This window comes from Heloderma suspectum, chromosome 5 (assembly GCF_057233095.1).
Source record: "Heloderma suspectum isolate Gila_16-S chromosome 5, 16-S_ref, whole genome shotgun sequence".
Lineage (NCBI taxonomy): Eukaryota > Metazoa > Chordata > Lepidosauria > Squamata > Helodermatidae > Heloderma > Heloderma suspectum.
This window is the reverse complement of record NC_139462.1, coordinates 64,305,257-64,328,440: the sequence shown is the minus strand read 5'-3', so window position 1 is coordinate 64,328,440 and position 23,184 is coordinate 64,305,257. Positions and strand designations below refer to the sequence as shown.

At 44.5% G+C, this 23,184-nt stretch overlaps 1 protein-coding gene and 1 pseudogene across 1 annotated transcript in view; both read left to right on the top strand.

Annotated features, from left to right (window-relative positions):
• Positions 1 to 23,184, top strand: part of IQCM (IQ motif containing M) — a 133,431-nt gene that overhangs the window by 4,007 nt on the left and 106,240 nt on the right. The window contains exons 2-3 of the mRNA XM_084859766.1: positions 3,819 to 3,909; positions 11,209 to 11,279. Of these exons, the coding sequence (XP_084715892.1) occupies positions 3,819 to 3,909; positions 11,209 to 11,279 (162 nt within the window). The remainder of the gene's footprint in view (positions 1 to 3,818; positions 3,910 to 11,208; positions 11,280 to 23,184) is intronic.
• LOC146343953 (uncharacterized) lies at positions 4,718 to 7,878 on the top strand (annotated as a pseudogene).

Genomic DNA, 23,184 nt, shown 5'->3' with positions numbered 1-23,184 from the left:
AGCCTGACCTCTTTGAAGTCCATGCAGTTCCTGATAGCACTAAAAGATTGCTATACTTCTACTGACTCCAGTGGAGGCTGGTGGCTCCGATGTCAGTGGGGCAGTAGATCTGCTCCAGGTTTCAGTCATAACTAGTCAGAACTCTAAAGGAGCTATCCAAGGTGTGAAGTACATTTGTATAGTATATAGTATTTAATATACAGTATACTAAATACTGTAATACGTTACTGTGGTGAGGTCTTCTTCACACCTAGGCAATAAGAGCCAAAGTATAAGTTAGAATCATAAAACCATACAACTTTAGAGCTGGAAGGCACCTTGGAGGTCACCTAGTCAGTGGAAGCTGGTAGCTCCAATGTCGGTGGAGTGGGTTATTTGCACCTTGGATGGCTCCTTTAGAGTTCTGACTGGTTCTGACTGAAACCCGGAGTAGATTCACCACCCCACTGACATCGGAGCCAGAGCCACCGGCCTCCACTGATTGAATCTGTATGCAAGTGTTTAAAAATCTTGCTAAACAGAGATTGTGAAATGACCGAAGGCTTTTCTCCATTATGGAAAATTACCAGTTTACAACCTGTGTATTCATTCACTGGGCACCTTAAATATAGTAACAAGACCAGGAAATGAACATTATAGTTCCCTTTCTGTGGGTTGAGGTATAGTTAGGGGCTGTGATAGATATCCCATTTTCCAAATTGAGGAGGGTGGTCAGAGTGCCTGAAGGGCCCAGAGGCAGTGCCCCTCCACTGTCTGCTCATTCACGTTGCCTGCACTGTGCGAGGCCAGGCCTCTCCTGATGCACGAGAGGAACAGGTGCTGCTGCTGCTGCCAGCATTTAGGAGGCAGTCAGCTGGGGCGGGAGGGAGGAGGGAGGAGGAAAGGGAGGGGCAACGACTTGCCGGGATGCTACCTGGCAGGGCTAGTCTATCAGACAGCATTGAAGAGGGGGATTGGTCACATGGGTTGCCAGGTGGAGGGGCTGAGCCCAAGGGGCTGGTTGTCCCATATAGGAGTCAGGTTATCTTTTGATTGGCTGAGGAGTGTTTAGGGGTGTGTGTGTGTATGTGTGTGTGTGTGTAAGCACACTCTGGGGGTCTGGGAGAGGGGAAGACAACTGCCCCATGATGTGCTTAATGCCTAGGGATGTCAGAGAATTCCGCGACAGATCTCGGTGAGGCCGAATGCCGGTGCATTTGGGCCCCCGAAATCCATCGCGGAACGAAGCCCCCGCCCCCCCAACCCACGAAGGGCACGCGGGACGAAGTGCCCGCTGCCCCCACCCCATGAAAGGCATGTGAAACAGAGCACTTACCTGCTCCCGTCCACGGTGCTGTGCAAATGGCCGCCGTCCTGGCCGCCATTCGCTTCCTCCTCTTCCTAGCTGTGATAGGCTACATAAATACTTATGTAGCCTATCACGGCTAGCGCAGGGACGCCATTAGTGTCCCTGCAGAGGCTGCGATAGGCTACATAAGTATTTATGTAGCCTATCACGGTGGGGGGGGGGAAACCCCAGCGTACACAAATGGCGGCGGCTACCACCATTTGCGTACACTGGGTTTTTTCCCCCTGCCATGATAGGCTACGTAAATATTTACGTAGCCTATCATGGCTCAATACAGGGACGCAAATGGTGGCGGCTACGACAGCCACCATTTATGTCCCTGCAGGGCTGCCCAGCTGCCGGATGTCCGGCTGTGGGCGGCCGGAGCTGGCCGGCGGCTCCGCGGCTTAGCCACGGAGCGGAGCCGGCTGGGCAGGATTCCGGGGGGAGGGGCAGAGCGCCTCCCCCCCACCGCGGATGCCCCTGCGCGGAGCCAGGTAAGGGATTCATACATCCCTATTAATGCCTGTCTGCTGCTGTGATTGAGTGGCTAGGGAACAGCTCTATGCTGTTCGCAGCGTGGGTTTGAGTCCCAGGAGCTGCTTCTCTTTTGCCCCTGACATGACTGTTTTTGGCCAGGCATGCCAAATATGAATGGGGGCGTTTCTCCCCTTCCCCTGGTGGGGCTCGAACTCCTGCTTCCTGACATCCTGCCCTGTGGAGCGAGCCACTACAGGTTGCTGCTGTCAGTATGTCTCTGTGGCTGCTCTTGTCACACGTCCTGGCTCCTCACCCTCACTTGGCTGCCTGGCAAAAGTGTCTTCCTCTCCATGGGTGAGACGTGAAACGAGGGATGTCAGAGATCCGCAGTGGATTCAAATAAGTGCGGAATTCTATAAATCTGACTAGCGGATTTCACAGTGGATTGGCTTTTTCTCAATGGCATGGATTCTGTGGACCACTTTGTAAAAACGTTCGTGGGGGATTTGCACAATTTTGTTCATATGCACATGAACTGATGCACGTTAGCGCAAGTGCACACTTGCAAATGAATGAAATTCTCATACAAAAAATTCAGCTCTGTTAATCTGCAGATGACAGAATGAGAGACACCTGACAATCCACAAAACAGAGATGGGATGGATTTAACAAAATCCATGCATCCCTACTTGAAGCCTTCCCCCAGCAGGACTGTGTGTGCTCCTCCTGCCCACGGAACATTGTGGATCATGTGTTGTGTGGCTTTCCTTCCTCCCCTGTTGTGCTCGAAAATGGAGCTTGTGAAGAGCGGAAGTTTTGCAGGGATATCTGGGGACTGATCATAGAAACATAGAATCATAGAATTGGAAGGGGCCAGTTAGGCCATCGAGTCCAAACTCCTGCTCAGTGCAGGAATCCAGTTTAAAGCATCCCCGACTGATGGCTGCCCAGTCTCTGCTTGAATACCTCCAGTGACAGAGAGCCTGCCTCCTCTCTAGGCAGTTGACGCTACTGTCAGGCTGCTCTGGCCATGAAGATGTTCAATGGAAACCTGCCTTCCTGTACCTTAAGCCCATTATTTTGTTTCCTACAGTGCTGGATGACAGAGAACAGGCTGCAGCCCTCTTCTGTGTGACAACCCTTTAGGTAGTTGACTGGCTGTATTGGGATCATGGCTGGCTGTGCCACTGGGACTCATGAACATGGGGCACTGTGGCATGATCTTCTGGGTTGTGTGTGTTGTGATGTAGATATGTGTGCTGGGGGTGTATTCCTGTTGTCATGAGTTGATAGGCTCCCTCTGTGTTTGGCCCTGGCCCCCAAGCAGATACTGGGTGTAGCCCTCAGGGCTGAAAAGGCTGTGCACCTCGCTGTACACAATTACTTGGAAATGAGACCCATTGAATTTAGTGGGACTTCTGAGGAAACATGGCTAGAATTAGGTTGCAATATCCCTTTCACTGTGAAAAGGACAGAGAGAATTCCAGTAATAAGCTTTTTAGATGTGGCTTGAATACATGGTATGTTCATTTGCAATGAATACCATAAATATACTGAAACAGAAGTACATGGTAGTTTTGGTGTGATTTTCCATCCAGAATTCTTTCCTTTCTGTGTGGGAAGAGAACAGAAGGAGTTCTTTTCATGTATGCATGTTGCTGAAGTCTCCAGGATTTTTTCCACAGTCTTGCATCTTTATAAACAAGGACTTTGTGGATACATCCCTTGTAAACCCTGCTTCGAAAACTTTTTACAGTTAAAACAAATGTAATACATTGTGTATGTGCATGTGTGTGTGGCCTACTACTTGACTAGTGATCTGAATCCAAAATTACATATCTGAATTACTTGCATTGACCTGTTCATCTATTAGCGGCTTCTTTATGAAATATCTTCCTGAAGCAGAATAAAAATATATATGTCATTGCTTTTGGTGTAAGTAGTATATGTAGCCCTCCTATTATTGTTAATTATTTTTTAAAAAATACTCCCCCCTTTCTATTTTTAATAGAGAAAACATGGCTAAGTGATATATTTACCAGGGTTGGATCACTGAGCAGAGCTATGGAACAGGAGAAAAATAAACAAAAGCTATCCATTGGGTAATGTATCTAAATTGTTGGAACAGCAATTTATATGTAATCTTCACTGCCATTTATTATTTTTATTCTTTGAAAACAATCTTAAGATCTGACTGTGATGTATGACAAGTTATAATTTAATATTATAATTTTATATAAACAATGTATCTTTTTTAATTTTTTGACAATAGAATTCTATACAAAATGAAACTTCACTTGATATGTAACCATCATTTTACTGAAACTATTCTGATGGCATGAGTGGTTTTTTTTTTTTTTTTAAAGAGTGTGATCCTATATGTGTACTCGGAAATAAATGCTATTGAACTCAATGGGGCTTACTCCCAGGTAAGTGGGTAAGCCTAAAACATTTATATATAACCATATTTCCACCAGTACTGGTCCCCCCTGCCCTCAGCAGCTTACAAAAGATAAATAAACACCATCCATTGCAATGCAAACAACAACAAAACAGAAACAGCAGTCAGTAAAACCCACAATCACAAATTGAAACTATCAGACATTAAAAGCTGCCAAAAGCTTGGGCAAATAAGAAAAGCTTTTGGTTGGTGCCTAAAATATACTAGTATGATGATGAAAGTGTCTAGGGAGGGTGTTCCATAGATGGGTACCATCACAGCAAAGGACTTGATACCACCAGCTATCCATCTCTGAAGTGGAGGTGGCTGCAGCAGGTCCTCAGGAGAAGTTTTAACATACAGAGAGGTCCACATGGGAGCGGATGGTCTTCCAGATAATCAGATGTGATGTGATAAGTTCTACAGGTCCCAGTAACAACCTAGATACTGTGTTCTGAACCAGTTGAAGCATGTTGGATTGTCAGGTTATTAATGTAAAATTCTATCTGTCGTGGAATTCCTATATTAATGTCTTCATTTCATTTCATTTCATTTCTATACTGCCCAATAGCCAAAGCTCTCTGGGCAGTTTACAAAGATTAAGGACTCTCTTTAAATCAAGGATAAACCTATTTGGTATCATTTGTCCTGGCCCATTGAGCTCCAAGGGACTTACTCCCCAGAAAAGTTTGTATAGGAGTAAAGCCATTGTATATATATATATAGCTAAATTCCTAAGTTTTCAAAGCTCATTGCCTCATTACCAAAATGATTCCCATGAGCAGCCATTTTAACATGAGAACATAGGAAGAGCCATGCTGGATCAGACAAAGGGTCTATCTAATCCAGCATTCTGTTCACACAGTGCCCGACCACCTGCTTGTGGGAAATCCACACACACACCATCCTGCTCATGTTCCCCAGCAACAGGTATACAGAGGCATCCTTCCTCTGATACTGGAGGTAGTATATAGCCTGCATGACTAGCGGCCATTGATAGCTTTCTCACCATGAATATGTCTAATCCCCTTTTAAAGCCATCCAAATTAGTTATGCAAATATTATCTCCATATTTCAGGGTGATGGTGGTGAAGAAATGATATAGAGGCATCCCTAAGGCCTCAATATCAGTGGATTTAGATTGGTATAGATATTTAAAGTGTGATATGTAGCTCATGCTGTTAACCTGTAGGCTACTCTAGTTCTTATGATGACGACGTTAGTTATTCAGTACCACCAGTTACATCACAGGTCACTGCATAGTTCCATCCAATGAGGTTATATTGCCATTGGCAATCTCAGTTTTGCTTTATTGTTTCTGTCTCTGCTTGAGGTCTCACATATGGGTATCATCTCAGAATTTGTATTCCATCATTTGAAATGTCATAGAGATACTGCAGTTTATTACAACTTTTAATGCATGATTTTGGATGATATTTAGAGATGCTAAACTTCCAACAGTTTAAGACATTTCAAAATTCTGTTAATACATTAATAAGGTTTCTCAGTAGTTTCAAACCACTGTTTTGTTTCAAACATATCTCTTTATCAGTGGCTAAAACTGGCTGATAATGGAATCACCTTTATGGTACACTGTAGCAATTTTAACAATGTCTTTCGTGGTTCATTGAAAATTGGTGGGATATAGAAAGATAAATGCATTTTCTTGAATTGCACTTCTATTTTTTATTTTCAATAAGCATTTTTATTTTCAAATAAATGCACCAACATAAATATACTACAAATCCCAAAAGAACAACAGAACACTGCTAGGGCCAGCAATTAGCATGATTCCACTAACTGAGTAACTTGGCTCTGAGTTGCTAGACAATTCATACAGCTGTTGGCTAGGATCCAAAGAATTACCTTAGCAATGGCTTTAGATGTGTCCAGTGGTATTTCTGACGTTTTTCTTTGAGCAGCAAACCCATACATCAGATCACAAACTATGTTTGAAACTTCCTTCTGTTTCAAAAGAGACTTGCTATGTGGAACGGTGGAGAGGAGCAAGCCCAAAGCCATCTTGGGTGTGTAGAACTACCTGCTTGGTTCTATTGTTTATAGTTTGTCTAAGTCGGCAGCTAAAATGTAGCTGTCATCAGAAGCCTGTTTGCTGGGAGCTCTCCCACTGGCTGCTACTACCATCAGCTGACCAGCCACTCCTGTCCTTACAGGTATTTCAGAGCGAGGGCTGCCAGAGCGGGGCCTCTGCGTTCACCCCTGCGTCGCGCAAAGTGCAACGCTAAGTGCGCACTTAGCATCGCACTTGGAGACACATGGAGAAGCACATGAAGACCCGCCCCCCACTCCCCAGAGATACCAGCAACCAGTTACTAGCAGCAACTGGCAGCAACAGAGGGCAGCAGCTTTAAAGACCAGGAAGAAAGGGGCAAATGCAGATCTTATCTGCCCCTTCTTAGCTGTTGCTATCTTTTTTATATTGTTTTATATTTTACATCTTAACATTTTAATATGTGCCTGGGAAGCCCATTGAGCAACTCAGGGAGTCGGGGAGGTGCCACCATAGCTGTGGTCACGGGTAGGGGGAGTTATGGCATTGGGGAATTAAGAGGCCAGCTGAGGAGAAGAGGGGCTAGACACCTTACAGCTATCCCCTCTTCTGGATCTTTCCCCAACCTGATGGTTCCTGGCAGCCTTACTAGCTTGCCCTAGGGTTTGGTGCTGCTGCTGCTGAATGCCAGTTTGGTCCAAAATAAAATCTCCCTTATCCATGACTTGATTGTGGATGAGAGGGCTGACCTGGTATGTATTGCTGAGACATGGGTGGGGGAACTGGGAGGGGTTACCCTCTCCCAGCTGTGCCCTCCTGGGTACTCAGTGCAGCACCAACACCGACTCAAGGGGCAGGGAGGGGGGGTTGCCATGATCTATAAGAATTCAATCCCTCTCTCTAGGCTTTCTGCTCATTCGAGCACAGATCTTGAGTGCTTGTACCTTGTGTTGGGTACCCGGGCCAGATTAGGGATTCTGCTGGTGTACCGCCCACCCCACTGCCCATGAGACTCCCTGCCTGAGCTGACGGAGGTGGTCTCGGACTTGGTGTTGAGGACCCCTAGGATGATGGTCCTGGGGGATCTCAACTTCCATGCCGAGGCTGCTGTATCCAGGGCAGCTCAGGACTTCATGGCCACCATGACAACTATGGGGCTTTCCCAACATGTCATTGGCCCAACACATGTAGAAGGACACACACATGATCTGGTTTTCTTGACTGGGCAGGAGGGTGGTGATCTGAAAGTGGAGGAATTAACATCTGTCCCTCTGTCATGGTCAGATCACTTCCTGCTGAGGTTTAGACTCTTGGCAGCCTTCCCCCTCTGCAAGGGTGGGGGACCTATTAAAATGGTCCGTCCCCCAGAGGCTAATCAATTCTGATGGATTCTGGAGGGCTCTGGGGGATTTTCCTGCTGGTATGGCAGGTGCTTCTGTCAAAGCCCAGGTCGCTCTGTGGAATGCAGAGATGAGTTGAGCAGTTGACATGATCGTGCCCAAGCACCCTCTGAGCAGAGCCCAGCCAGCTCCTTGGTATACACCTGAGCTGAGGGCAATGAAGCAAGAGGGGAGACGGCTAGAACGCAGGTGGAGGAAAACCCGTGCTGAGTCTGACTGAACACAGGTTAGAGCTCATTATCGAGCCTACTCTGTGGTGGTGAGGGTGGCAAAGAGACAGTTCTTTTCCACCAGCATTGCATCTTCTCAGAGTCATCCAGTGGAGCTTTTCCAAGTGGTTCACGGCCTGTTTCATTCTGGGCCAGGGAGAGAGGCTGTGGAACCCTCGGTTGCATGCTGTGACAAGTTTGCACAGCACTTTGAAGACAAAGTCGCTCAGATTCGTCATGAATTGGACAACATGATTACCACAGTTCCATTGGTAGAGGCATTCAGAGTACTGTCTGGTCCAGTTTTATTGGATGAGTTTCAGGTTATTGAGGCCTGAGGATGCGGACAAGTTACTTGGCCAAGTCCGATCGACCACTTGTGTGCTTGAACCTTGCCCTTCATGGCTTATTACATCAAACAAGGAGGGGATGTCTGGCTGGGTCCAGGAGGTTGTAAATTCCTCCTTGAGAGAGGGAGTGGTGCCTGCTGCTTTAACAGAGGCAGTAAACAGACCACTCCTGAAAAAGCCTAACCTGGACCTGGAGGATGTTAACAATTATAGGCCAGTGGCCAACATCCCCTTCTTGGGCAAGGTGCTTGAGCGGATGGTTGCAGGACAGCTCCAGGCACTCTTGAATGAAACAGATTATCTAGATCCATTTCAGTCGGGCTTCAGGCATGGTTTTGGAATGGAAATTGCCTTGGTTGCCCTGTGGTATGACCTCTGCCAGGAGAGGGACAGGGGGAGTGTGACCCTGTTGATTCTCCTGGACCTCTCAGCGGCTTTCGATACCATTGACCATGGTATCCTTCCAGATAGGTTGTATGGGTTGGGAGTTGGAGGCACTGCACTACAGTGGTTCTGCTCCTACTTGGATGGCCAATTCTAGAAGGTGGTGCTGGGGGATTACTGCTCTGTGCCATGGCAATTATGCCATGGGGTCCACAGGGCTCTATTTTATCCCCCATGCTGTTTAACATTTACATGAAACTGCTGGGGGAGGTTATCTGGAGATGTGGGCTGAGGTGCCATCAATATGAGGATGGCACCCAGCTCTACCTCTCTTTCTCATCAAACCCAGGTGAGGCAGTGGCTGTTCTGAATCAGTGTCTGGGCACGGTAATGGACTGGATGAGGGCCAATATACTGAAACTCAATCCAGACAAGACGGAGGTACTGTTAGAGGGTGGTTCGTCTGCCTGGCTAGGTGATATTCAACCTGTACTGGAGGGGGTTCCCAAACACATTCATAGTTTGGGGGTGCTCTTGGACCCAGAACTGTCACTTGAGGCACAGGTGAACTCAGTGGCACAGAGCACTTTTTAATTTTTATCAGCTTAGGCTGGTATACCAACTACGCCCTTATCTGGACAGAGATAGCCTAGCTACAGTTATCCATGCTCTGATAACCTCTCGTCTGGATTACTGCAATGCGTTATATGTGGGGCTGCCTTTGAAAACGGTCTGGAAACTTCAGCTGGTCCAAAATAGGGCAGCAAGATTGTTAACAGGGACTGGCCTGCGAGCTCATATTGCACCAGTACTTTTCCAGCTGCACTGGCTGCCAGTCCATTTCCGGCCTGATTCAAAGTGCTGGTATTAACATTCAAAGCCCTTAACGGCTTGGGGCCAGGTTATCTGAAGGATCACCTCCTTCCATATGTGCCTGCCTGGACCTTAAGATCATCCTCAGCGAGCCCCTGCCAAAGGAAGTGAGGCGGATAGCTACTAGGAGGAGGGTCTTTTCTGCTGTGGCACCCCGGCTGTGGAATGAGCTCCCTAGTGAGGTTCGCCTGGCACCTACATTGTATTCCTTCCGGCGCCAGGTGAAGACCTTTTTATTTTCCCAGGCATTTTAGCATTTCAGCTTTCTAGACTTTTAGCTTTGCTGTTTTAAATCTGTATTTTAAATCTCTGCGTTGCTGCTAGGTTTTATTCTGGTTTTATTCTGGTTGTATTGTTATATTGTGGTTTTAATGTTTTTATATTTTAATGTTTTTATATTTTAATGTTTTTATATTTTATATTGTTTTACTGTGTGCTTTTTGGTTTTAATTTTTTGAACCACCCAGAGAGCTTTGGCTATTGGATGGTATAGAAATGAAATGAACGAACGAACGAACGAATAAATAAATAAATAATGTATCTCTTGCTGCCAGTAAGTAAGCTTTAGGGGAGGCATTTCAACTGTTTAGAATGGGGGGAAAACTGCACAAAAGCCAGAAAACTACTAAAGGATTGGTGGTTGGGTGGAAGGGGGTGGGGCCAGGGGGAGGGGCCATCTGGGTAACCCTGGAGTGTCAGATAGGAACTCTAGGAGGGCTGGATTTGGCCCCAGGCTCACACCCCTGAGCTAAATGATAACCAAAAGAAATTGTAATAAAGTTGGAACAAATTAGTCAAAGTGAATCACTTTTGTAGTCCATTGGTTTAAATGGGAGAGACTTAAGTGCATGCTTTGGTCTTCCACTGAAATCAATTGGACTTAACTGTGGCTGGATTGTGTCCAGTGTGTATAAGATTATTATTGTGAAACAAATTAGTACTTCATAATTGATTCTATAGAAGTGTAAGTCTCTCACATAATTCTCAAAATGAATCAGGTCCCTCCTGAGGGGGGCCCCCCCATTTTTCTTTCTCAATACACCCTTCATGACATCTCATGAACTTCACTAGCAGGAGAATCTGAATGAAAAATTAATCTTTCATGAAAACAGAAGTGCTTTACTCTGACATTTAGCTCTCCCCCCACCCCTACCCAGACAGCATTCTCCTGTGAAGCTGCTGCCATGTTTCAACTCTGGCTTTTGCCTTGAATCCTAAGCAAACGAGAAAGTGTTGATGTGCTGTTTCTGGAACAGATCACAAAGCAGATTGGCACTGTGGTGGTTATGGGGCTTAGCCCAATTCCACCCACTTGTACAGAAGGGAATGTCAAAGACGGCTCAGACGGCTTCCCTTCTTGCAAAGTTTTCTGTGTTACAGATAGCTCGTGCAAAGGAGAATGGACAGATGCTCTTAAGCTGTAGCTCAGCCTCAAAACGTGGCATGCTTACAAGAATCAATACTAAGTTTATTTTACTTTTAAAATGTTCAGCCTGCCTTTCAACCCCATTCAAGCACTGATTCTGAACACGGTTGCAGGGCAATGGCTTTTTCAAATGATTCCTCATTGTCCATGAAATAAAAAGCATATACTTTGTGCTGATATTTTCCCCAAATACACTGCTGCATTACTTTTTCTTTTTTTCATAGTGTACATCAGTAATTTCCGTAGAAAAATCATTAAAAAATGAAAAAGAAATAATGGATATTTGTTTTGTGCATTTTTTTGAACAGCAGTACCAATTTACTTGGATTAACCCCAAGCAAACATATTGAGAATGCCTGGCTTCCAAAAAATCACCACGGTAAATCTTCATTATTTTTAATAGTTACATTTAATTTAAAATAAAATATTTTAAAATTGTTATTTAATATTAAATTATTATACTGTATTCATCCATTTAAGAATATTTCTAGCTCTAGGGTAAAAATATCTTTGTGACGAAATGACTCTCGTTATCTCATTATGTCTTGTGACTTTTTAGGGGAAAGTGTTCTTTTTCAAAAAGTATTTTAATTATTTCACTGAAAAAAAATTAATATATCCATTCTCCATTATACACCACCATTGTATATGTATATACACAGTAAAATATTCATAAGCTAGCCATGCTATACTTTTAGATTGTGAAGTATAGCTTTACTAATATTGGTGAGCATAAACATTCTTGAGGCTTATGATACAAAAGTTTTCAATTCTTCAAAGGAAAAAGTATAGCTCTACTTCTGTAAAGGTATGACCAAATAATAGTTGATAGTTTACAGATTCTCACTGCATGCCAGATCTGCACTAATCCTCAACTGATAGGTTTTTTTTTTAATGACCCTTCCAAACGTTTGCTTTACTTTTGCTGTAACTCTTCACAGATTCAAAACATTAATGGATCTTAAATGTCATACCACAAACAGCAAGTCGGCAGACCTCTTGAGTGTTCTACATGTTCTGATTTTATAGTTAGGAGTGGAAAAATTAGCATGAAGGTGAATGATAACATTGGCTGTTCAAACACTGAGCATGACAGGTTCATACACTCAGTTGGAGGTGGAAACAGCATGGAGGAACACAACATGAGGTGCACCTTCTTCCCACCCCTGGAGTTATATTTCTCTTTTTATTTTGTATGTCATACACACTCACTCACTCACTCACTCACTCACTCACTCAAATATATACATTTGTATGTAAAATTATTTCCGAGCACATGTATTCGATATTTGGGAAGCCCTTACAGCTCAATGGTGTCAAATTTTTAATAAGCCTGACTATTTGTGTTGCAAAATACTTCAGGGTCCCAGCACACTGTTTGGAGAATAGTTCTGGGTCCTGACAATACAGAACTTGGCCATCCTTGACACAGAATATGAGGAATGAAACCCATCACCTTAGTACATGTGGTTCATACTAGTTGGATGCATATCAGATCTTCAGCACCTGGAGATCCATTAGTTACAGGCATCAACAAATCCATATTGTCCCAACTGATATGATCCTCATATTTTCGATGCTAAAGCAAAGTTGTCTATTGTGCCTCCCCCAATGTAAATATTCTATATGTAAGAAAGTTATAAAAATATTATTGCATTATCACACTTTATTACTTGATCTATGCTGTGAAAAAAATACATTAATTTAAGCAAGACGCAATTTATTATGACTCAGCGAGCCGGTTACTTATAGTATGTGCATATCAATTTGGATATGGAAATATATTTCCTGTTTTATAGCAAGTCATGTCTTCAACACTTCCACTAAGTAGAGAGTACAGTGATTTGGATGTATACAAAGGCTGTTTATTCCAAATATTTCATGCACATAAATGTTTTAAACATGAGTTGGCAGAGACGTTTTGCATAAAATGTGCTACAATGCAACTGCCTTCTAAAAACAAAACAAGGTTGTTCTGTTTGCCTGTTAAGTCTGCTTTAGCAGTTCTTAGAAATGTCATTTATTAAATGTCACGCTAATTGCTTGTAATATCAACCCTGAAAAGCAAACCTTTTGTGAGTGATCTTTCAGAAGCTTTATTTTTCTCTGTTCTGTCTGTCTGGTACATTTTGCAGAGAATAAACAAACAAGATTTACCTTTGATACAGCACCACTTGCTAAAAATGTAAGGCTGGCTGGTGCATTTAAGGACATTTTTTCCTTGGGAATAAAAAATGGTGCATCCACTCTAAATTAATCAAATGCTTTAACATTAATTTGGTGAAATTAATATTCTAAGACAGATACTATCATTCATCATCAATACTGTATAACCCGAGTCAGGTTAATGGGTGAGGGGAATAGTTGGTTCTTCATATTCACTTGGTTTGTCTGCTGAGATGGATGAGCAATAACCAAAGGTCCATCTAGTCCAACATCTTGTTTCTTACTGTGTCCACCCAGATACCTCTGAGAATCCCACAAACAGGACATGAAAGCAATAGTTCTTCCTTGCTGTTGTTCCCCCAGCAACTGATGTTCAGTGGTATACTGCTTCTGAACATGGAGAAGCTTGGGTAAATAAAACTGTGCTTGTATAGGATCAATGTTCTAGCAGCCCCAAACTGGCCTGAGGCATGAGGGTTTTCTGAGACTATGTAGTATTTGTTCCTTTATGAACAAAGGTCACAGAGATGCAGCTGATTACTCCTGAATCTCTTACTGTGACCTATCTGTAGCTTCTTGAGGGTTATTGCATTAGACAAAATTGCTTCCATGTGCCATAAATTAGTACAATGAGTTCTGAAGTTGGGCTAGTTTTGGGGATATGAAAAGTACCTATCAATATCAGAAGTACCATATCTCTCATAATGTGGGTTACTCAGTCACTGGGCCCAGAAGTGAGATTCATATAACAATTGTTTTAGGCATTGTATGCCATTGGAGGCACAGCAGTTTGGCATCTGGTTTTGTTTTGGGGAAATACCTCAGTTATGATGATATCAGCCAAATTAAGAGAACAAGATGGAAATGGAGTGATATCTTCTGTTGAAAGGAATTGATGGAAAGGACTTCACTCTGTTCAATATATTCTCATTTCTTTTAGGATAATTGACTTTCAGTTATTTAAATTTCCTTGGACAGACTTGGGTGGGTTTTCTAGGGATGGACGAAAGTCCCTTACCAGGTCCCGCAGCTTTTTTTTTGGGGGGGGAGGCGCTCCGTTTCTCCCCCCGAAATTCTTGGCGGGTGGGGAGGCGAAAACCTTTCGTAGACTACCCGTGCCCAAACCAAATAGGCGTAAATCTTTACGTAGCCTATCACGGTTTTTGTTTTTTTTTTACTTTGTAATGGCGGCGGCGGCAGCCAGTCGGAAGACCGGCCACTGCCGCCGCCGCCGAACCGCCGCCAGGACCCGCCGCTGCGAGGGACATTCGCACGAGGTAAGTCCCATCCTGGGGGGGGGCAGGGGGGTGTTGGAGAATTTCCCCACCAATTTCGGGGGGCCGGATGCATTGGCATTCGGCCTCCCGGAGATTCGTGGAGAAATTCTCCGACATCCCTAGGGTTTTCTTTTCATGCACAAAGATGATGTATCAATATACTTAAAAGTAGAAAGAGTTTTCCATGGCAGTGGATTGATTATATTGATTGCCATGGGTTTAGCCCCTTTCATTATACAAAAGGCCTTGGCTCGCTTGCCTGAATTATTTTGAGTGGTTTGATCCCCGGCATCTCCAGGTAAGGAAGGAAAAACTCCTTTGTGAAACCCTGGACAGCTGCAGCCAGTCAGTGTCAACAATACTGGCCTAGATGGACCAATGGTATGACTCAGTATAAGGCAGCTTCTTATATTCGGATATCTGCCTTTACACACCTTGGTGTTGTGCACCTTAATTGCTCTTCTTCTCTGCTTGTGGCACACTGGATTATTCAGGTAATTCTGAAGGTGGCGTTTACTGGATACTAGTGTCAGGTTCCTGGCTGTCATGCCTGACCCAGGCCAGGATGACTCATCGGTTGATGATTCAGAGACCATGGAGTCCAACAACCCTGTGCATCATCCTGATACTGATACCCCTAGCAGCTTCAGGGAAGCTATTGGTGGACTCTGAGGAACCCCTGGAGGAGGCTCCTGAGGACCATACATCCCCCATAGAGTCTGAAGAGGAGGCCAAACATCTGCCCAGCCCTAAAGTGTGCCAGGGGCCACTACACAGAGGTGAAATATGTATCTCAAGAACTACAATAACTGGGCTTCTCAGGAGTAAAGGACTCCTCATGAACAAGGCCCTCAAGTATGACTTCTGCCAGAGGGCCTGTAATGAACTGCAGCTGAGCCCTGGGTGGGGCTGTTGAAGCTTTGGCTATATAAGCCTTCAGTCAGAACTTGAGAGCTTTTGAAAACAGTACTTTATATCAGCTTCTAGTGCCTTGAAGCCTAGTTTCTCTGACTGAATCTTCATGCTACTTATCTCTGGACCCCTGCTTTTTGGACTAGGTTTCTGTATGACTATTCACTAGGGATGGCGGAGAATTCTGCCACAGATCTTGGTGAGGCCGAATGCCAGTGCATTCGGCCCCCTGAAACCCATGGCGGAACGAAGTACCCCGCCCCCCCCACGAAAGGTGTGCGAAACGGAGCACTCACCTGCTGCCGTTCGTGCTGCTCTGCGAATGGCGGCCACATCTGCGGTGGCCATTCGCTTCACCATTTTAGCCGTGATAGGCTACATAAATACTTACGTAGCCTGTCACCGCAAAAAGAAAAGGGACGCAAATGGTGGAGGCTGCCATTTGTGTCCCTGTGCAGCCCAGCAGCAGCCAGATGTTGCTGCGGGCTGCCCCGGCTGGCGGGTCTACGGAGTCGCCGCGGAGCAGAGCTGGCCGTTGAGGATTTCGGAGGGAGAGATGGAGTGCCTCCCCCCCCCCATGGATGTACAAAACAAACCAGGTAAGTCATTTTGTACATCCCTACTATTCACCTGTGTTTGGACCTTGGCTGTGTCTCAGGCCTTCCTTCTCAAAACCACCCAGTTGCCTGGTAATGCTGTGTCTTGACCATTGCCTATATCCTTACTCCTGCCTTAAATTGATTCCATACTGGACTGATACCTCTGTGCTTGGCTATTTGCCATCAGATTTGTCCCCCAATTGCCTTAATGCTGAGCCTGATGCAGCCTAAGTTGGACAACCTCCTTGGCAAAGTGAGCTGGATTTGGTGACCTGTTGTTTTTTTCCAGTGCCATGACTCACTAGGAGTCTAGCACACGTTGGCAGGTCTTAGGGTTAGACAAGGTTGAATATAAAGAATCCTCTTTTGTGGGTCAAGAATTTCTTGAAAAGTTTATGTGTATGTGGATGAATATCCTATCACTGCAAAAATTTATTGCACAATCTTATGCATGTTTACTCAGAAGTAAGCCTCACTAAGTTCAATGGGGCATACTCCCAGGAAAGTGTTATAGGATTACTGCCTTAGTTGATTAAGCAATTAATTTTTTGATTGATGAAAAAGATGCCCCCAATTATTCAGGCAGTAGATTGTTTTTTAATTTTTTTTAGTGTTAATTATTTTTCATGTAAGTACTTAACAAATTCATAAGTGGCAGAGCCCTTCTTAAAAGAAGCATTTCCCTCATGGCCGAACATACTGCAGAGGTAGAAAGCTAGCTGGCCTGGTCCCCTGTTGTGGATCAGCTGGTGAAAGACCTCTTAGACCTAGCAGTTTACATTAAATTGCGAAATAAATTAGCAGATAAATGGCAAAATACCTGGCAGAATTTCTTAGGTTTCTGTGATGACTGAGAAGTAGAAGAGAAATTCCTTATTACAGTATCTATCCCTTGACACATGTTTACTTCCTTTTAAAAAGCCACCCCTTTTCTTTTTTATCTTTCTTCACTTAAAATATATATATTACCAGAACAGGCTAAGCAGCATATGTGCAAGCTACAACTGTAATTTTTTTAGTATGTATGATGCAGAACCTAATGTGTGTCAGTAACTTGGGAGGAAGAAACCATGGTAAAGGAGGCTTGTATCACCACCTCTATAATTAGGAAGGGGGGGATTAGTTCATTGAAATGTTGGTGAGATTTTTGCAATAAACAATGGCTGCAACAGAAACAGGCATTGCTCCTTGCTCACACAGGAGGGAATATTTGACGAAGTGGGCTGCAGTCCATGAATGCTTATGCCAGAGTAAATTTGTTAGTCTTTTAAGATGCTGCAAGACTCTTCCTTGTTTTTGCTGCAACAGACTAACATGCCAGCCACTCCAGAAATTCTTCTGAGATGCTCTCACCTTTTTTAAAATCAAGACCCCCCTCGCTTTAGAACTATTGTTTTATTTATATACAATTTACACAGGTTAAGGGCACAATCCTATCCATGTTTAGACAGAAAAATGCTGGGAGTTGTAAGACACTTTCCTGTCTAAACATGCATAGGATTATGCCCTTAATCAATCAGTTACAAATCCTGTTTCACCCACCCACACTTTACTTATGAGGGAATAAGCCCCACATCAGAGAAAACATGCATGGGACTGAGTGTAGGATATGTCTTGTCTTCCCTGGACCCTTCCTCCTCGCACATCAGCTGCAACTTCATCTGGCTTTCTCCTCATGACCTGTAATGAGAAGGGGTTTCTCCACATGGGTTTTTTTTTATCCTCTGGGCTCCTTGGGTGGCTGACTGAAGGAGAAATTGGTTACTCACAGAAGTTTACGGGTCCTTTGCATGATGTCGTCACCCTCCAGGGCCTCATGTAAAGAGCCTGCAAACTTCCATGAAGGAGCCATCTCAATCACAGGATAAAAGCCTGGTGTGAAGGAGCCCTTTGTTTTGCTAGAATTTATTAGAAACAACATGCAGAATATGGTTGTGCTTTTTTATGGCTCGATCTGACATCACAGTCATGTTTTTCAGAAACCTGGGATTATTTTCCTCAATTTTAACAGTTCTTAAGAATAATGAACAAAATTGCAGCCCTAAATACAAGATATTTAGAAAGGTAGTATTTTCACCTATTCAATTTTATTCTTTAGTTTTTAAACCAGTCAGTTGAAATCTAAACTGCCCAACTCAACCCCTGAGAGCATAACTATTCAAATAAATAGGATTTGAACTGACATAAGATCCTTCCTCCTTGGTTTTCTAATTATACATATAATCTGGTAGCTGCTAATTCTATCTTCCAGCACCTAATTGTTTGTAAGTGCTTAAAGATTAAAGCTAAATGTCCAATTAAAAAGGCATTAAACTATTGTGAGAGTTTATAGAAAGATAACACAAATTTTGAATTAAATAGTCACTGAGGAATACAGTACTGCAGAAATCAGTTGGCTCTTCCCAATTCTTTATTGCTTTACCTGATGTAGCACTCTCAAGGGTTACAGTTATAACCATGCAGGCTTTTAATGTGGGGAAAGGAATTAAACAAGCATGGGAAGACTGCAGTGGAGCTTTTGACAGGCAACAGCAAGATAGGGATTAATTGTACTTTTAAAAAATGGCAAGGAAACCACACATTTTCACTCTGACATCCTGAAGGTCATAGGTCACGCAATTTAACCCAGCCATGCATGCAACAACCATATAATTTCTAGTTTTAATAGAGCATCTGACATTCCTGGAATAATTTAAGGACGGAGAATGGGGCAGTCTCAGAATTCATGTGCTCAAACACTTTAAAAGACAAATGTTAAATTGCTGGGTTCTTTTAAAGGATGAAGGTCAGGAGCTTCAGCTCTACCATCTGCGTTGGCTTATTGGAAATGCCAGTATAGAGGAAGGTGATGTGGACACACACGTCTCAAAGTGAACAGTTGACTACACCATGGCAGGCATGAGTAGTGGAGCAGCACCTGCCAACTGCATTACTTTGTGCAGACCCAATACACTTTTTTCTGTCTGAAGCAGAGCCCCAAATGCTCACCCATCCCCGCATAGGGTCAACACATAAAAAAGGTCTCGCTGCACCTTTCACACATAATTCCTGCCTTCATCTATCACACATACATACCAATGCTGTTGCTTCACAGTGACCTGGTTTGCATGTAATGAGGGCAAATCATGGGTTAATTAACCCATGTTTTGCTGTATCGCATGCTGAGTGTGTTCAGCAGCCATTTTAAATATTCAGTCCCCAACTGGGGGTTGCTATGTGATGTCTGAACCTGGAAACTATAGGTTAACCATGGGTTAAACAATCTACACTTAACCTTCAATAAGTAGTTAGGTTAACTGTGAGTTACTTAATCCACAATTAATGTATGGCATCCAGGTTTGGATGTCGCATAGTAATCGGCCCAATTGGGGGCTGAATATTTAAATAGGCTGCAGAATATGTCCTGCACACACCACAGCAAATCATGGGTTAATTAACCCATGATTTGCTGCTGCAGTTTTCCAGGGTAGAACTGGCCCTACCCACCTCTTTTGTCAGTGCTGTCTCCTCCTCCTAGCAAATGAAAAAAATACAGCTAGTATCAAGATAAGAAACCTTCACTTTTACCCCTTTCTTCCCTCTGTGCTTTCTATTTTTTTTCCCTCGCACTGTTTTTTCTGCTTTTTCCAGTGCTTCGTGCAGCTTCAAACCCCATGACTCTCTGGGCTCTCCCACTCCAATTTTTTACACTTCACTGGGTCCCCAATGAAGTTTCTTACTTGCCACAGGCTGTTTGCATTTTGCTAGACTCTGGTTGTTGTTGTTCAGTCGTGTCCGACTCTTCGTGACCCCATGGACCATAGCACGCCAGGTCTTCCTGTCCTGTGCTCTCTCCCGGAGTGTGCTCAAGTCCATACTCATTGCATCAGTGATGCTATCTAGCCATCTCATCCTCTGCTGTCCCCTTCTCCATTTGCCTTCAGTCTTTCCCAGCATAAGGGTCTTTTCCAGAGAGTTTTCTCTTCGCAATACTCTGGTAAGTTACACTATAAACAGTCTTTTTGGAGAGGAAGACTGAATTGCAAAACAGGAAGGAGGCGAAGGCAGAGAAGGGAGGCCCAGAGCCTGCAGACATCTAGTGGTGGATGTAACTCACTGCATCATGGGTATTGGCACTGTCTTGCTTATACCTACATACACCCTCTCCGTCAACTCCAGGCTGCCTAGGCAGTCGGGGAGCTGGGTCTTGGCCTATTATGGCTGAGCCATGGCTCATGGGCCCACAGCCCACAGCCCTATCTCCCAAAGTTCAGCCCTAATGGCACCACTGAAAGCCCAGCACAGAGTGAATCAGGACAACAGAATGTTGTATTTGTTTGGTGTATCCTATCGTTTTTTTTTTCTTGTTGCATAAGATATGAAATGCAGAGTTTACGTGGGAAAATGGCTCGGTCGTCAATCTGGTACATTTTGCAAATGATGAAACTGAAACAGAACAAAAGTGCTTGACTGCTGAGGGCAGAAGTGATGTTGAGATAAGTGTTGTGGATTATTGCTGCAATTCTGGAGTTGCTATGTGTGTAATAGCAATGATGAAAGTAGCAAAGTTGAAGAGGTTAATAGCAACGAGTTTTTATCCAGCACCAGCAAAAATAGCAGGGATATACTGGACCACTGGTCTCCGAACAGACTGTAGAATTTCAAGGGAGCTGTTAAATTCCAATTTTGTTTTGCAAACTGTTGTGCTTCCTAGGCGCTGCACACCACGTTTCCCACATGCCAGTTCCTCTCCCCCACCCCATCCCAAGAAGCCTACTACCATTATGTGACATTCACAGGTCAAGGGCCTATCCAAGAAATCAAACTGAATTTAACCCTGAATAAAACCAGGGAGCTCAGAGGAACTGAAATTTTTCTATAGAATAGCATTTAAACACAAGGGTAGGCAGGCATTCGATAGCAAGAGGAAGTGCAAATTATTTATCCACAGTTGGTTATGTAATATTTATAAAGCCCTCTAAATCTGCATGGCACTGTTCAGTGATTAGAGACAGGCTTATAATTACGCAATACATTAGGGTGGAATGGCAAGCTTGTTCAGGCAAGGAAAGCTAAGAGTGAGGAGTTCCCTGAATGCCGTGATAGGAGGACCAGGACGTTGGTTGAAAATCTACTCAGCACTTGGTTAGGTGAACCACGAACAGTTTGGGATGGGAGGAGGGGGGATGAGAAATAGACAAAAACACACATCACAATATGCCAGGTCCTTGCATTTATTATGAAATGTGAGATGTATATTCTGCACACCCAATAGTCATGTAAAAACAGGGAACACTTATGACTAATGTAATGTTCATTTCCAAGTGTCTTGGTTTGAGAGGAAAGGTTTATAGCTTCATCAACTCCTCCCCACAACATTTTTTTCTTTTAGATAAATTCTTGGCAGGAAGACAGATGAAGGACTTACTGGGCATGTACAAGATCTAGACGCTGTCATTTTCTGATTCTGCACAAAGAATCCCAAGGTCTTTCAGACACTCCTACAGCACACCACACTCCCACACCCTTGCTGATTATCCTGGGTCATTTACAGGTGCCTTCATCTAAGGCAGGGGTGGGCAACTTGTAGCCCTCGAGATGTTGTTGGATTGCAACTCCCATCATCCCTCACCATTGGCTCTGCTGGCTAGGGCTGATGGGAGTTGTAATCCAACAACATCTGAAGGGCCACAAACTGCCCACCCCAGATCTAAGGACCTGTGACCTCCATCCAACTAAGGTTTCCATCAGAGGTAGGCAACCTGTGGCCCTTTGGTTGTTGCTTGATGCCTGTCACCTCTGGCTCATTGGCTATTCTGGGTGAGGCTGACTGTAGTTGGAGTCAGTGAAAGCTGGTGGCTCTGATGTCAGTGAGGCGGTGAATCTGCTCTGCACCTTGTGTAGCTCCTTTAGAGTTCTGGCTGGTTCTGGCTGAAACCTGGAGCGCATTCGCCATTGGAGCCACCAGCCTCTACTGGGGGGATGCTCAGCAATCACCTTCCATTTGGTGCACTTAGGCAGCAAGTTTAAATGGCTGTGTGTCGATGTGCTTTCTGAAGTACTGTTCCTGCCTCCTGGTTTTCTTTGCTGCTGCTGGTTTTGCTGCCTTGACCTTTCTGTCTGGGATTGTTGCTACTGAATCTGATTTATTGTTGGTCGTTTTGACATGATTTTTTTTTTACACACATACACAGACAAATGCATTCATTCACACCCATCCACACACTTCTCCAGTGATCTTGATCAGGATCTCTAGGGGGGGTGTTGGTTAAAGCATCTCCCCCCAGCAATCCAGGGCCCCATCTATATGACACCGCTTTGACCCCCCCACCCTGTCGCAACTGCACAGCAATGTGGCTTCGAGCCGGCATGCCCTGCGGTACACTCGTGATGTACTGTGCGCTTCCCTAAGAGACTCGCTGTGCCCCCCTTTTTTGCCATTATACTGAAATGTGCAGCTGTGCAGTCCTGTGAGTGTGGGGGTGCGACACTTCAGTGGCTGTTTTATATTTGAGGGGCTCTGCTGTGTCTTTCTGACCCTGTTTTAGGTAATAATTGGGTGTTTTGTGCTCCTCCATTTCTGCACCATGAGTTTGTCAGTTCCCCAGCCTGAGACTTGTGATGGTTCGCACTCACAAGCGTGAGCACTACATGCCTAGCCATTGCTCTGAAATGATGCCCAGCCCCAGAGTGATGTTGTTCCTCCCCCAAGACCCTCCCCAGCCCTTGAGCACTGAGTCCCAAAGCAACCATTGCGAAGATAGGAAGCTGCAAAAATGTGCAGAAGCGTGATTAAATAAATGAAAATGCGCCTCTGTAACTGCGCACCTGTGAAGGTTGGGGGAGCAAAGGGGCATCACGGAGTGATGCAGGCACTACGCATGCCTACAACATGCCCACTGTAAGATGCAAAGTCAGATCGGGGAAGGAACAGACAGCCCACAACTCCACTTGGAACTCCACTTTTTCTGGGTGAAAACCATGGCTGGCTGCAAAGTCATGACTGCGTCATCTATCACGAGGGACCTTGCCTCGCACCTACCCTGGAGTAAAAGCCCGGTGAAGATGGGGCCCTGATCTGGATCACTGGGAGTGGGGAGAAGCTTTAACCTCTGCCCCGCCCTACAGCAATCCTGGTCAAGGTAACTGAGCCTGATTTCTGCTGTGCAATCCTGATTAGGATTGCTGCCAGGGAAGGAGGCTGAAGCTCCCCCTGCCCAATCCAGGTAACTGTTAGCTGGGTTAAAGAGAGAGAAGCTGCAAAAGGCAGGGTCCCAGAGAGTACATAGACGCTTTTCAGTCCTTCAGATGAATGCATGGAGTTGGGGAGAGAGGACAGCAGATGAAATTC